Here is a 16,370-nt window from a genome sequence, read left to right as displayed (position 1 = left end):
CCCCCCGCAAAAACCACACTCCATCTCTGGCTCCTTTTTCCAGTTCTCCCTCTACCCCCATCTCTTGCGAGATCAATCTCTCCTCCCCCTGTTCTGTTCCAGGGTTCCTAGTACTAGCCATCCCTCTTGCTCTTCATCTGATCTCAGTGTTCCCTTCCCCCCAAAAACTGGCTCTGTCCCTTGCCCATTTCCCTGCCCAACTCCTAGCCCCAGTTTTCTTGACCAACCAGTTCCAGCCTCTCCTACCCTCCAGATACCAGTCCAAGCATCCCCTCTGCCCCAACTCCCTATGCATTGTCTTCTATAGCCAGATACAGGTGTACAGTTCTCTCTCCCCACTTCCGCTTCCAGTCTCATCAGACTTCTTGTCCCAATCTGCTTTCCCTCTTCCTTGGTCCACTTTGCGTCTCATTTGTATTGATGCAGATGGCTTCCTCCTCCTTCTTGCTACTTGGGTGCCAAGTAGTGGGTTACTGGGAGCACAGGAGAGAGAGAGGCTGCCTGCTCACAGTTTCAGTGCCCAGCTTCACCTAGGCCTGGAACAGCCATTAGAGAGTGAGAGAGAGAGAGAGAGTCTGTCATTGTCCCCGTAGCCAAGGATTGGAGCATGTTCAGTCACTCTGGAGATGGTGCATGCACATGCTGCTAACAAGTAGGACCTCTGAGGGGATAAAGCATGCTCATTTGCTTTGAGGGGATGGCAATTGTGCAGTCTGATCAGCATTAGGAGTTGAGAGAGGCTAGAGCATGCTCAGGGAGGAGGGATCTTTCAATTTTAGGTGCTAAAATCTAACGTCTCTACTGAGCAGGTGCAAACTGCAATTTTTCAGAGGCTGATACCTTGGCCAAATGTAGGTGGATTTTCAGGGGCAGCAAAAGGCACATGTCTGACACACAGGCCAAATTTCAAGTCCTTGCTCCAAAGCATGACATGTTAGAGCTTTTCAAATAAAAGGTTGCCAGTATATTTTAACATGGGCAAACAATGTATTTTTTTTCCGTAGACTTATTCTTGGAAATGACTGAACCATTTTGGCTGGCAAAAAAATTTAAAAAAATCAGCCTCAGGCAGAAGCCCAGCATGTCGTGTGATCTGAATGGTTAGTTTGCAAAGCTGCAAATAATTTAAGACCGGATCTTATAATGGGAAGGGTCAGGCAACCTTTAGAATAGGCATCATTACAAGCCTTGCCTATAGTAATCCATAAATACATTTGGGGTGAAATCCTTGAATGTCCTGTTGACCACTGATCAATGTTTCCTTTTTAATGGTGACAACTATATGCTTAAAGTTTCTAATTTTATTTGTTTGTTAGTCAAGAAGGAATAAAACTATCCAGAAGCTATACAGTGTTCTGTTTTTAAATGATTATGGAAAAGAACCAACTGTAGCTGTTTTGAAATTTGTGGAGAATTTCAACTTTTGTGTTTCTGTCCTTGAAACAGTGATTAATTCATACATACTAGACATCTAATACTATTTCTAGAAGTGGAGGTAATTGTCTCAAAGAAGTTTTGATGTTTAAAATCTTTCCTGGTGCAAATTGCAGGTGGGTGAAGAAATACCAAAAACAGTGACACATGCTTTTGAAATAATTTTCTGTAAATAATGAAAAACAGAAAGATTCAGCTTTAAAGTGGGTCATAATTTACATAAATAAACACTAAACTTCAGAAGGAAAAAACCAAACCAGAAACAACGCGGACCAGATTCTGCTTGGTACTAGTATGAAAGAGAAGACTTCCTCTCCTTATGCTTCCCCAGTAGGAGCCTTCCATAATTGCAGTAACTGAATTTACTCTGAGAGGAGTGATTCCTGCATGGGAAGCACAGTCCAGCCCAATGGATGCAGGGAGAGGACTGGGACATGGCCAAGCATAAAATGGAACTGGCATGCAAGGGATGTAGAAGCATAAATGCTCTCCTAGCATGGTGGGAATCTTGGGGAGGGATTCTTCTCCTGTAACTACCTCAGGGATGATGGGCCCCCATAGCACCTTATTCTGGGCACTGTGTGTTTTTGTATATTCTAGCCCTAAGTATATTACAGTCTATAGCAATATGTACAATAGACTATTTTAAATGAGCGAATGTGTTCTGATTGATATGAATAACTAAAATATAGACCTATTCATTAATACTGAGTTTACTTCTGAATCTTTGGATACAGGTTTTTCTCTAGCAAAAGCTGCAGTGGCTGAATTTTATAAGAATGTACTTACAATGACTGTTTATAGTCTCTTTGACAATTGGCTATCCGTTTCCCCGTGGTGTACTACTGCCCTGTTCAGTAGCTTGACATATTTATCTCCCGTGAAAGCTAGCTACAGAAAGATAAGAAAGTTCTGCCTATGTGAAGTTCTGGCTGTGAATGAACAGACTGTCCAAGGGCTGACTAGATAGACAATATGTAAGTTGAGTGAACAAGCAGGTATTGTTTTCTGTTGAGCTAGATGCTGTGAATCATCATGCCAAGAAGTAACTAAAATAAAAAACTAGATGTGTTAACTTCATTAATTCTAGAAAAGTTAGTACACTTGAGAACTATTGCATCCTTCTTTGAGTTCTGAGTTCTTAGTAATTGAAAAAAAATACTTCTCACTGTGAATAAGAGCTAAGATTATGATGATTAGCACAATTTCCAAAATACCTAATTGCACACATAGTTTAGCATGCGGTGTTGATTGTGAAGATTACATGTTTCCCTACAGGTGAGACTTCAAAGTTAAGGTATGGTTTCTGGCTCCTGCAGAAATACGTTAAATTCTACTCTATAAGCATAAAGCTGAAATGGGGAACAGTAAGAGCATTTCACTGTTCATCAGTTCAAACCTGTCCCAAGTCACTAATAACTAAAATTATTTCCATCTGTGCAAAAAAGAGTTGGTGTATTCAGTCTAGTTGTTAGTGAATAAGTGTCTTCATTAGAAAAACAGGCACTACAATTGGGACACTTATTTACATTCTAACGAACTAGCTAAAAACTAGATAGACACACAGAATGAACTACTTTCTCACCCTTACTGGTGATTCACTCAATCAAGAACAAGGCATACTATACCTATTAGGAGAAAGAGGACATTAGCTTCCAATGACATATATCTGGCATCTTTCATGAGCATTGTAGAACTGCCAGTGCTGTTTATTGAATCATCCATTAATTCAATCACTAGCATAGAGACAAGTTGACCAGAATGCAGTTTAACCTAAATAATCAGACTGCTGTTCCTATTTTTTCCCCTCACAGAAGTATTCTTACAGCATCTGAAATATATCTAATGTTACAAGAGGTTTCTTTTTCCTCCCCTCAGGCATTTCCTGGAAATACAAATTCTGACAGTGTGATCCGGCATGATTTGCAGCATCCAGTTATAGCCCGCTATATTCGCATAGTTCCTCTGGATTGGAATGGAGAGGGCCAAATTGGGCTGAGAATTGAGGTCTACGGCTGCCCTTACTGTAAGTTTTTCTTGACATTTACTTCACCCCTCTAGTTTCTCTGTGTAAACAAACTACCTTTGGTCTATAGCATGGGTAGGCATTAAACTCTGACTCTTAAATACCTTTTGGTTAAATATATTAAGGCATTCCCAAGCTTGCTACTTACATTGCCTAGGGCCTCATAAAATATGGTTCTGATTCACTGGTTTGAGCTTCCTCTGGAGATACTACTTTAGAATCCACAAAGCTACTGCTTTGAAATCATTCCTTTTGATCTGCATTGTTGTTGTTCTAGAAAACTCTGACGATTATTGTATAATTCTGACCCGAACAGTTCAGGAAGAGATTTTTGAGCAGCTGCATGTAGGGCCGTGAGAGAATGACCGGGGCAGGATGACAGAATTCATTGACAGATATTAATGATATATTAAAGAGTTATTCATTTGTGACTAACAATCCCATCAAAGCTGTTCATATTATCTAAATATTCATCATATATTTTTCAGAGATAATCCTTATATTCTTTATATGATCATGGCTTCCAGTTTTCTGCTTAGACCTTAGCAGGGAGTGGTGCATACATGACTGAAATTAAGGTCAGAAACTATTACACTCAAACAAAAAATAGCAAAAGAATAGCTTCAAATTCCCCTCCTTCTTCCAAATTAGGTTTTTATGATTCCTCATCTGACCAAATGTAATCTATTAATCTTTAAACAAACAAATGTCATAAATGTGAAAGCCACAAATATATGTTCCATTTAAGGTAAAATAAAATACTAGTTGGGTCAGAAAGCATCAGGATTAAATGCCTATTCATAAAAAGAGTCAAACAGATGCAACTCTCATAAATGTCAGCAGGAGCCTCAGGTGCTACCCAGCTTTCAGAAGCAGGCTCAAATGGAAACTGTGATCCTAATCTATGAACCCTGGAGAAATTAGGCAGTTTGGATCTACCAGTCTGTTTATCTGTGTTCTTATACTGTACCTATCTCTAAGGCATATGAATAAATAACGAGTAGATAAAATAAAAAGGAAAGGGTCAAATGCTGCTTGCAGTTACCCATGTGCCACCCTACTGAGTTCAGCGAGGGGACATAAGTGTAAAGAAGGTCAGTAAGGGTTTGCCTCCACTTACCAGGGGATCGATGTGCGGTAATCGATCCACCAGGGGTCAGATTAGTGGGTCTAGTGAATCTCAGTGGGTCTAGTGAATCTAGTGGAGACCCACTAAACCGATCACCGATCGCTCTCCCATCGATTCCAGTACTCCACCAGAATGAGAAGCATAAGGTAAATCAACGGGAGAGTTTCTCCCGTCAATCCAGCACAATGTAGACACCAAAATAAGATGACCTAACATACATTGACTCTAGCTATGTTATTCATGTAGCTAGAGTTGCGTAACTTAGGTTGACTTAGCCTTAGTAGTGTAGACCTGCCCTAAGTATTAGTGAGAGTAGTCAGAATTCTGGATTTGATGAGGAGAGAAACCCAAACGCTTAGACAATTAAATTTAACATCAAAATAAGTAACACAAGCAGTAGTGTATTAATTTTATTAATCATTTTTCATATTTAATTCAGTAAAACCCTCCTATTTAAAATGTACCTGAAGCTGTATCAGAATTCCCAGCATGCCACACTGGAGTGTGTGGGGAAAATAGGTCTAGTTTGCTGAGTGGTGGTTAGGGCATCTGTGACAATCATGAAGGGAGAATAGCATATGTATTACTATATGTGCTGTTTTCAGAGTAGCAGCCGTGTTAGTCTGTATTTGCAAAAAGAAAAGGAGTACTTGTGGCACCTTAGAGACTAACCAATTTATTTGAGCATAAGCTTTTGTGAGCTACAGCTCACTTCATCGGATGCATTCCATGGAAAATACAGTGAGGAGATTTATATACACACAGACCATGAAAAAATGGTTGTTTATCATACATATTGTAAGGAGAGTGATCACTTAAAATGAGCTATTACCAGCAGGAGAGTGGGGTGGGGGGAGAGAAAACCTTTTGAAGTGATAATCAAGGTGGGCCATTTCCAGCACATTTCCAGGAGTTAACAAGAATGTCTGAGGAACAGTGCTGTGTAGAAGAAGACTGAATTGTTCACTCTTTTTTGAAAGCTGGAGATTTATAACCCTTTTGAATGAAGAAGGCCAACTATGCAGTGAAAGCATCTGGATTTTCAACGGCAAAAAGATTTAAAAATGTAGTCCTGATTGAGGAGAACAATTGCACTACAGTGAGACACTAGAGAGTACTATTGTGTACTATATTTAGGGCTGAGGTTTTCTCCTGGCATGCACCTCTGAAAATCCCACTGAAGTCAGTGGAAATTGCACAGATGTATCTGAGGACAGAATTGAGTCCTTATTCAGAAGACCTAGGGAATATTTGCATAAGTGCCTAAGTGATTTAGAGGCTAAGTCCATTTTCAAGAGACTTAGGGCTTATCTTCACTACGGGGATAAGTCGACCTAAGTTACGCTACTCCAGCTATGTGAATAACATAGCTTGAATCAGCATAGCTTAGGTCGACTTACCATGGTATCTTCATGATGCTGAGTTGATGGGAGATGCTCTTCGGTCGACTTGCTTTACTTTTCTTGGAGAGCTGGAGTACTGGAGTTGACAAGAGAGCACTCTGCTGTCATTTAGCAGGTCTTCACTGGATCCATTAAATCGATCCCTGCTGCATCAATTGCAGCAGCATTGATCTCTCCAGTAGTGGAGACCAGCCCTTAGACATTTAGGAGTTTTAAGTCTTATTGTCTCTCTCCTATCTACTTTTGGAAATTGGATTTCTCGAGTCATTTGGATGCTTTTGAAAAATTTACCCCTACAGACTAGAATTTCACACTTCTATGCCTAAACGTAGGCACCTGAATAAAACTGATTTTTTTCAGCATTGAGCACCCCAGGTCTCATTGAAGAAAATAAGAGCTGCAGATGCTCAGTTCCTTTGAAAAGCTGTCTACTTATACTTAGATGCCTAAATATGGATATAGGTGCCTAATTTTAAGAATTCACACTTGAAAATTTTGATAGTAATATCTTAATATCAGGGCTATTAGTCAAATCTATCCGTAGTATATCTTTATTGAAATCAATAAACCAGGGTTGACTCTGTCCCTATGTGAAGATATTCCAGAGGAACATATCCTGAGACGTATGCAAACTGGACAAAATTTCTGAGTTATGCAGGACGAATCGCTAACTGAAAGAACCTATTGTGAATCCCTCTAATGTAGGTTCTATTACCTATATCATTCAGCTGTTTAGCATGTTTGTAAGATTCCTATTTATCTCTGTGACAGAGTGGACAAACCTCCACTGGACTAGTGCAGGAAGGGACTAACAGTCCTGGAGATGGGTTGCAGCTGGCCCCCGCAGCCTGCAAGACATAGCAGCAGCATCAAGCCGGGAAGGAGGAACTCTAGCTGTAGGGGAAAAACAAAGGAGAAAAAAAGAAGCAAGTTTGAGGGCTGGGCTTCCCTAAGAGAGGGTTCTTGGGTTTAGTGCAGAGAGTCTGGTGATGTGGGCTTAGAGGCTCCAGTTAGGAACTGTAGGAGTAGCCTCACACCAAGGTACTGTACAGAGTGGACTTTACATTGTCTAAAGTTCACCTGTTGGTTAATTAAGTTTAACACCAAGAAAGCCAAAACTTGGTCCTGCATAGGGGTGTGTGGACTGTGTCTTATAGGAGGCGGGAAAGTTCACTATTCAAAGATTCTGTTAATGGAACAGATAGAGTAGGAGGAGGAAAGATGCTTGAAATAGCCTCAGCAAAGAGAAGGTCACATATTGTGGAACTGCTCCTTTTATAGGAAATGGGAGTTTTAACATTTACTTCTAAGGGTATTTTAGCAAGTCCTATATCTTATCAGGAGACATCATTTCATCCTCAGTAAGGTTGAGGGAAGGCCTTTACACTGTCAGTGACATCCTTTGTTAAAAAGCAATGTTTCCAAAGGGAAAATGTCCACGAGTCAGTTAAGGTAGAACTGATGGAAGCTTTCTTTTCCACTCCTTTGAAAGCAGAGAACAGCACCATGTGCAGTCATACCTGAATACTTCCATCATGGCCACATTTATGAAATCCTGAGACAGGCAGTAAAGCAAAGGCATCTGGAGGCTATGACTAGTGGAATACAGTACATTTCGCTGCTGATTCATGCAGTTCATAATAAGCTTCTAAGGTATCATTACCAGATGATTAGTTCCTCTATCTCTGTCCTGAGATGGATGAATGCCTACAAAATGGCAGCAGCAGTACTGTAGCAAAACATTTGGCAATGCTTACTGATAATAGAAGGACTTCTTGATGTTGAAGTGCTATATAAGGGACGGAAAGCATTGTTTGGATGAGGTCACATGGTGAATTTTTGCACCCTCATTGGATGCCTGAACCTTTTTAATAGAAGAGATAATAAGAAATAGCAAACACAAAACATGAATAATGAATGATATATTTTTGAGATTCACAAACATTTTTGTAAAACTCTTTCAGAAGTCACACAAATATTCACAGTACACAAAATACACAGTTCCAAAACAGATATTCTTACTCCATGATGGAATTTTTGTGGTTTATTTTGGAATAGCAACACAAATTTGTTTCCATTATTTGACAAGCTCCATTTGCAAATATTTTCCAGATTGAAATTTGTTCAAATAAGCTGCCTCATGTTTGTAAAGTGTTCATTTGAACTCTTTGTTTTGTTATTAATTGTGTGGCCTAAGTCATATGTTACTGTTTTTGCTCCGAAGTTGGGTGACTACATTTAAAAAAAATAGCACATACACTTGATTTCATATAAACCTGAGTATTTGTATGGAGAACAACTATTCTCTAAACATTCTTGTGAACAAAAACCTGTTCATGCAAGTATCTGCAAATAGCAAGTTATGAGGGTTACTGTTATAGTCAAAGAGAATAGCCTTTAGGATTTGAAATGAATGTTAATAAAAACTGTTTGACATATTGAAAAAGGTCTAAAAATAAAAGATGGAACAGCTCTTTTGGGTGATAGGTGAACTTGTCCACCTCCCTGCCTGCAGAGGATTGTTCCCTACAATGTAATCTCCAGCTATGCCTGGTCTAGCTATAAATGGCATAAGCCTCTGTTTGCTTTGGTAAGTATTTTCCACATTTGGCTTCACCTCTTTGTTAGGAAATTCTGATATTTGTCTGTAATTTTCCTTTGCTTGATTTCTATTACTCCTGCATATATACCCCCTTTCCTTCCCAAATGGTTGCCATGCATACTTGATATTGCAGCCCCATCCTGCCTAGAATCATCCACTGCACATAAATATCAAAGGGAATATTCAAGACAGATGTGCAAGCTGCTGTTTCCCCAAAAGTGAGGACTGGCCAGATTCAACAGTACACTCTGGTGGCTGTGTCACCAGAGTAGCAAAAAGCAACTGGGTCTGATCTGAAGCCCATTGAAGTCAATGGGTATATTTTTATTGACATCCATAGATCATACCCTCATTTGGATCATACCCTCATTTCTACAACCCTTATACATATTGTCTATGTTACACTTCTAGCCCCAAGCTACCTACTAATCTGAGTACAAATAGTGAGGTTGTTCCTTAATCTGTGTCTTCCACATCATACTATACTCTTATTAAATTAGGTTGTCTCTCCAAGACTTTTCCTCTTACAGAAATGGTGGAGCTGTACAGAAAAGTTTAATCAGAACCATTTCTGACAGAAAATGGGATATGAGAGACAGTGGAGGTGAGGTAAAATCTTTTATTAGACTAACTTCTGCTGGTGAAAGAAACAAGCTTTCAAGCCTCACAGAGCTCTTCCACAGGTCTGTGGAGCTTGAAGAACATGTCTTTCACCAAGAGAACTTGATCCAATAAAAAAATATTACTTCACCCAACTTGTGTGTCTCCCATCCTGGGACCAACACAGCTACAACCACAGTGCACACACAAAATGGAATACATTATTAAATGGAAAGTTTTACAAAAAGTTTGTTTACTAACCAGCTCTACTAAATTGTCATAAGCAAGTCATTCTTTTAAATCTAGAATTTAAACAAATGCAGTGCAGTCTGAGATTTTACTTTGGGGAAAAAAATCAGTGGAAGCAAAACTATGTTTTAGGAGTTCTGCCCACATGACTCCTACAAATCTGCTCTTGAAAATGAATGGGCGTTCCTATAATTGTGCAACATCAACAGCCTTCCTTTACATTTCAGCTGCTTTGTAGTGAATGGTTCTATACTTCAGGTAGGTTAATACATTCGATTTCATGAGGATGATCTTCATAGCTCAGCAGTTGCAAACACAGCCTGATATTCTGCCCTTTTGACATTACTGGGCATGGCTAAATACCTACATGAGACTTCAAGAAGCAGGGAAATGGGTAGTAGAACTTTTGTTGGAAGATGTATGTTGCTCTATTTTGTGACTGTATATTTGTGTTAACATGCCCATTTTTTCGCATGGAGCCTTTTTTAAAAGACTTTTAAAATTGCTGCTTGATTTTCTCTTTGGACATTAACAATCCCATGGCGTTTTTCAAATAGGTGTTTTCCCTCAGCATCTTTGACCAAAAGTGCTCCTGCCCTTCATGAGGATGTTGGTTGGCTGCCACTCTCCAGACCAGATATGGCTTTATTTCAGTGTTGTTTTATGTACATAGGGCAAAATCTTTAAGTCCTCGCTCTGTCAAAATCCTATTAAAGTCAATATTTTGAGGGAGTAAGGATTTCAGGGCTAGGACCCTAGATTGTTAAGAGCCATATGATCAGTTGGCCTTTTTAAGATATCAAATAAATATATATTATGACTGGGCAATATTCCCAATGAATTCAGTGGAGTTGCACAAATGTAAGTGAGAACAGACTTTGGTTTATGCATTACCTCTATTTTGTACTACCTTCAGAAATAAGCAAGCATCTATTATCTGTAGGCACAACTTATACAAGAGAAAATACAGCCTTTTTTTTAACAAGGCATCAAAAGATTAAGTCAAAATCAAATTACACAAATGTTGTAATGAGTCTGTTGGCAGCCATTCCTGGGCACAGAGGCTTTGAGAATTGCTGCAGCAAATGCATAGGTCTATTTGTTAGCCTGCAATGAATGTACAATTAATGTCAAAGGGAAATAAGTATACTCTCCATGAATACATACCCCACCCACTTGTTCCACTGCATCCCGAGGCACCTTCCAGTTACATTTGGCCTTTTAAACAAAACAAAAATCCAATATTTAAATTAGGAGGGTCTGGAAAACTGGCTCATTTGGGAAAGCTTCTTCACAGACCTTTTTATGGAATGAATTTAATCTCCCTCCACCCAGCCATATAAGTGGAATGTGGTCCAAGACAATGTGACAGAATTATCCTGATTTTGCTTATTTTTTAAATCACCACATTTGACATTTCCCTTCTGAAAAACAGCAGACTAGTATTTTTGTAAGGACTTCAATTTAAGTATGAGTGTTTGTCATAAAAAACTATTCTCTAGTCTTTAAGATCTATTACTATACATAATGTATAGTCTATTAATGCAGAGGTCAGATTTCTTCTAAATTTCTTTAGATTTCATAAACATCTGGGAGAATGAGAAAATGAAATAACTTTTGTGCCTTTCTCACGAAGTAAGGTTGGCAGATTTCAGGCATATTCAATTGAACAGTCTCAGTCTGAGTAAAGCTCTTTGCTTGAGTAAATGCTCATGATGATTCTGCCTTGCATTCTTCTCTTTGATTTCTTTAAGCAGTGACCTATTTGTTTGTCCATGGTGGCTTGGCCACCTGAGAAATCAGGTGTTGCTCATTCTGAAATAAAAAGTTCAGATTTCAGGCTGTGTGTTGGTTCCCTGCCACCAATTTTAAGCCTGAGGGGCCTCCCCATATTTGTTTCCCTGCATGTCTGGAATAAAATATATTAAGTTTGCAGTTATTTTCAGGCTTTGGAATTATTCTGTTCCTTTTCTATTTGCTTTTCCCCAAAGTTTTAGAAACTGGTGGATTTTTTTTTCCTGCTGTGGTGTTCCATGATTCAGTAAACTCTTGTTTTCCTTTGTACCAAAGGTAGTGGTGTTTTGTGCTAGGAGTCAAGATAGCTAAGAAAAAACCACCATGGTTTGTTCACTGTATGTGTAGATTATTCTTTCTATAGGCTAAAAAAGTCCCCATTTTTCAATATGATATAGAATCATAGAAATGCTGGGCTGGAAGGGACCCCAGATGGTCATCTAGTCCAGCCCCTTGTGCTGAGCCTGGATTAAATATAACTAGGCTACCCCTGACAGGTGTTTCTCTCCTCTGTTTATAAAAATGTCCAGTGACATGGGTTCCACAACCTCTTTAGGTAATCTGTTGAGTGCTTAACTATCCTTATAGTTAGGCTTTCTTAATATTTAACCTTGAATCTCCTGGCTGCAAACTAAGCTGATTAAGTCTTGTTCTACCCTTGGAGGACATGGAGAACAATTGGTCACCATCATCTTTATAACAACCTTCAATATACTTGAAGACTGTTACCAGTCCCTATTCAGCCTTCTTGTCTCTAAACTAAACATGTCCAGCTCTTTCAATCTTTCCTCATACATCATGTTTTGTAAACCTCAATTTTTTTTCCTCCCCTCTGGAATCTCTCCAGTTTACACCTTTCTTAAAATGTGGTTCTTGAAACTGGACACAGTACTCCAGCCAAGGCCTCTCTAGTGCCAAGTAGAGCAGAACAATTAAATCACCTGTCTTACATATGACACTCCTGTTAATACATCTGTAAGCTGGCATGGCTGGCTGTCCGCATCTGAGGGAGGCCACATCTCCTTGCAGTTTGGTCTGCTAGAGTATTCTCCAAAGGAAGAAAAAACAAAGGGGAAAAAAGAAAGGAAAAAAAAATGAAGGGGGAATTAACAGTTCTCAGTGGGCCCCGGCAGAGTTGTAGCGGTTTATCCACCCCATCTATGGGGCTCAGGTAGGGGCAAGTGCCAAGCTACAGTCTATGGGGCTCAGGTAGGGATGTCTGAGGAGTGCAGACCTTGTGGCCTAAGGAGGGGGAATACTGCCACCCCAGGGGTGGGCTGGCAAGGGGGTTGTGGGCCTGCCCAACTCCACTGCGTCCCAGCCCAGGGCCTTAACAGTGCAAGAGTGGTCCGCCACTGGGTCAGAGGGTAATCCACCTGAAACCTGCTGACTGTGTTTCCGGTGGCACCACAGCTTGACAGTAGTCTGTCTCCCCGGGCTGCTTCTTTCTCTCCCCCTCAGGTATACCTGCATCCAGGGGTTGTCCTCTGTCTCCCCGGGATATTCTGCCATGGGTAGTAGTAGCAGCTTCTCAGTGTTGGGAGTCGCAGGGCTCTCTGGAAGTGCAGGCTGGTCCTCAGGGCTGCAGAGTTCTCCGTGGTATCCCACCCCAGCAGCGGGGAAGGAGCATCTGTCTCCTTCAACAGCACCCTCCCAAGTGAGCTGCTGGGCTGGCCTTTTATACTTCCTCTTCCTGTCCTGCCCCTCTGCTTCTGGAGTGTGGGGCATGGCCTCCTGCTTCCACCCTCCAGGTGGCTTGTGGCATCCCCTCCGCATCCGCCTCCTCGCTTCTTCTCTGCGAGATCACACTTTAGACTCGTATTCAATTTGTGATCCACTATAACCCTCAGATCCTTTTCTGCATTGCTGCAGTCTAGTCATTCGCCATTTTTTAGTTCTGTAGTGAAGCGAAGACTCACCAGTGTGGCACCTCCTGCTGGTCGTCTTGGGAATTAGCTCTCCATCCTATGGAGCACCTCCTCCTGGCTGGTGTCTCACCTGCCACTAGCCCCGTGTCCCTCCCAGACCCCGGTGCCCCTTTACCTCGGGTTTCTGCCCCCAGCAGTAACCCACAATTTGGGTCTCCCCTCCCAGGGGAACCCCCAACCCTGTATCCCCACCTTGCCTCAGTGGCTACTGCCAGTCATCATCCAGCCCCCACTCACTGGGGCAAACTGCAGTCTTTAAACCACTCATCACTGGCAAGGGGGGTTTGGACCTGCTGCCTTTTCCTGCAGCCCAGTACCTCTCTTTAGGCCTTGAAGGAGGTCTGCAGCCTGGGGAGCTGCCAGGCTGGAGATCCCCAGCTCCTCTTGCCTTTCCCCAGCACTTCTCTACCTCTGGTACCCTGCTCCCAGGCACCTAGGTCCTTCTCTCTCCACCACTAGAGAGAGACTGACTTGCTCCTGGCTCACTGCCCTTTTATAGGGCCAGCTGTGGCTTGATTGGGGCGTGGCCCCAGCTGTGGCTGCTTCCCCACTCAGTCTAGCCTTTCCTCTCAGGAGAGGGGTAACTGCCCCTCTACATTGTGCATTTAATTTTTCCTTCCTAGTTTGCATTTGTCTGTATTGAATTTCATCTTTTTTTCATACCAGTTCTCCCAATTTATCAATATTGTTGTGAATGCTAGTCCTGTCTTCCAAAGGGCGTGCAACCCCTTCCAGCTTGGTGTCATCCACAAATTTTATAAACATAATCGCCACACCATTCTCTGAGTTGTTAAGGAAAATATTATCAGTACTAGACCCAAGACTGACATCTGCAGGACCCCATTTGACACGTCCTCCCAGTTTGACAGCAAACTATTCGTAACTATTTGAGTATGGTGTTTGAAACAATTGTTCACCCACCTTATAGTAATTTATCTAGACCACATTTCCCTAGGTTGTTTATGAGGATATCATATGGGACTGTGTAAAAAGTCTTATAGAGTGCAGATATATCATGTCTATTGCTCCCCCTTGCCCCATTCACTAGGCCGATTACTGTGTTAAAGAAGGAAATTAGATTGGTTTGGTACAATTTGTTCTTGACAAATCCATGTTGGCTATTACTCATCACCTTGCTGTTCTCGCAGCTTGAACATATTGATAGTTTAATGATTTAGACTCATAGACTCATAGATATTAAGGTCAGAAGGGACCATTATGATCATCTAGTCTGAACTCCTGCACAATGGAGGCCACAGAATCTCACCCACCCACTCCTGCAGTAAACCTCTCACCGATGTCTGAGCTATTGAAGTCCTCAAATCATGGTTTAAAGACTTCAAGGTGCAGAGTATTTGTTCCAGTATCTTTCAGGGTATCAAAATTAAGATGACTTGTCTGTCCCCACATCCTCCTTATTCCTCTTTCTGAAGATAGAAAATGTGTTTGGCCTTCTCCAATCCTCTGGAAATGCATCTGTTCTCCGAGTTCTCAAAGATAATTGCTAATGATTTTGAGGATGCTTCTGCTAGTTTCTTAAAGTACTCCAAGGGAAATTTCATCAAGGCCTGTTGACTAGAATATATCTAATTTATCAATATATTCTTTAATATGTTCTTTACCTATTTTCCCCCTTGTTAATATTAATTGTGTTAAGTATTTGGTCACAATTAGCTATTTTAGTAAAGACCTAAAAAAAAGGCATTTGACACTTCAGCCTTCTCTCTGTCATCAGTTATTTGCACATTTCCTATTAAGTAATAGACCTACACTTTCCTTTCTCTTTCTCTTGCTCCTAATGTATTTATAGAACCTCTCCTTATTGTCTTTTATGTCCCTTGCTAGTTGTAACTTGTTTTGTGCATTAGCCTTTCTTATTTTATCCCTACATGCTTGTGCTGCTATTTTATACTAATTTTTACCAGTTTTGTCCTTGTTTATGCTTTTTGTATGATTCCTTTTTGATTTTTCAAGTCCTTAAAGAGCTCCAGATGCAGCATATTGGTATCATTCCTTCACACTGGGATACTTTGCTGTTGTGCCTTTAATATTGTCTCCTTTAGAAACTGCCATCTTTCCTGAACTCCCATTTGCCTAAGATTTCCTTTCCATGAGACCTTACCTATTAATTCTCTGAGTTTCATGAATTCTGCATTTTTAAAGTCCACTGTCTTTATTCTGTTGCTCTCACTCCTTTCTTTTGTTAGAATCATGAACTCTATCATTTTATGTATGTTTCACCCAAGTTACCCTTCACCTTCAGATTTTCAGCCATTCCTGTCAGTAAGAATCAAATCTAAAATAGCTGCCCCTTAGTGACATTCTCCATTCTCTGAAACGGAAAGTCATCCCTATCACATTCTAAGAACTCATTGGACAGTCTGTTTCCTCCTGTATTGTTTTTCCAATAGGTATCTAGATAGTTAAAGTCCCCATTATCACTAGGTCAAATTTCTGCACTGGCTCATGTTTTCTATGTTGCACACCCTTTGAATTCCAAGGAAAGTGTTCACACCATCCTTTAGGATGGAGTAGCATGCTTCTTTCTCTGTAGTTGGCACAGTGGGGAAAAGGGGAGAAAGACCTCCCTGCTTTCTATTATTCCCTGCCCCCTTTGGGATTGTTGTCCCCCTCAGGGGACACTAGAGAGAAACAATTCTTGTCCTCTCCAGAGCACAGAGTTTGAGATTATTCCTGGCCCTGGCATGAGGGGCACAAAGTGAGGGAGCGAGTGGCAAGTTTATTGTGATTTCTCCTTTGCACTCACACAAGGTCCAAAAGTTGATCTACTCCAGTAGTTCCCATATTTTGCTTCATAAGCGTTGGTGGTCCATGGAGAGCTAACTGGTCACATTTTGTTGGTTCTTTTTGGTATCCCATACTAAACTATATTTTAAAAAACCCTGAATTTCAAAGGGGCTGAGCACCTGCAGCTCTTATTGGCTTAATTGTGGTTTATCAGGCTATAAATGCTTTTTTACTATTTTTTTTCATGTAAGCATTTAATATGGCTGCCCCAAGGACATTATTGACTCATTAGTGGTAGGGGTGTTACCTGGGGTTAGCTGAACCCAAAGCTCTTGGTAACTTTACTCTTTGCAGGGTGGTGGCAGGAAATAAATGAATGGGGACACAGCCCATCCAATAGATAGTTGATGCAAGCAGGCAAACTAAAGTACTTGCACTCAAAGCTTCTGCTGTATTT

The 16,370-nt window shown here is 40.8% G+C and overlaps 1 protein-coding gene across 1 annotated transcript in view; it reads left to right on the top strand.

Annotated features, from left to right (window-relative positions):
• The window catches only part of CNTNAP2 (contactin associated protein 2), a 1,647,636-nt gene that overhangs the window by 711,983 nt on the left and 919,283 nt on the right, over positions 1 to 16,370 (top strand). Inside the window, exon 4 of the mRNA XM_037889980.2 lies at positions 3,313 to 3,460. Within this exon, the coding sequence (XP_037745908.1) occupies positions 3,313 to 3,460 (148 nt within the window). The remainder of the gene's footprint in view (positions 1 to 3,312; positions 3,461 to 16,370) is intronic.

This window comes from Chelonia mydas, chromosome 2 (assembly GCF_015237465.2).
Source record: "Chelonia mydas isolate rCheMyd1 chromosome 2, rCheMyd1.pri.v2, whole genome shotgun sequence".
NCBI lineage: Eukaryota > Metazoa > Chordata > Testudines > Cheloniidae > Chelonia > Chelonia mydas.
This window is presented reverse-complemented; position numbering and strand designations above follow the sequence as displayed.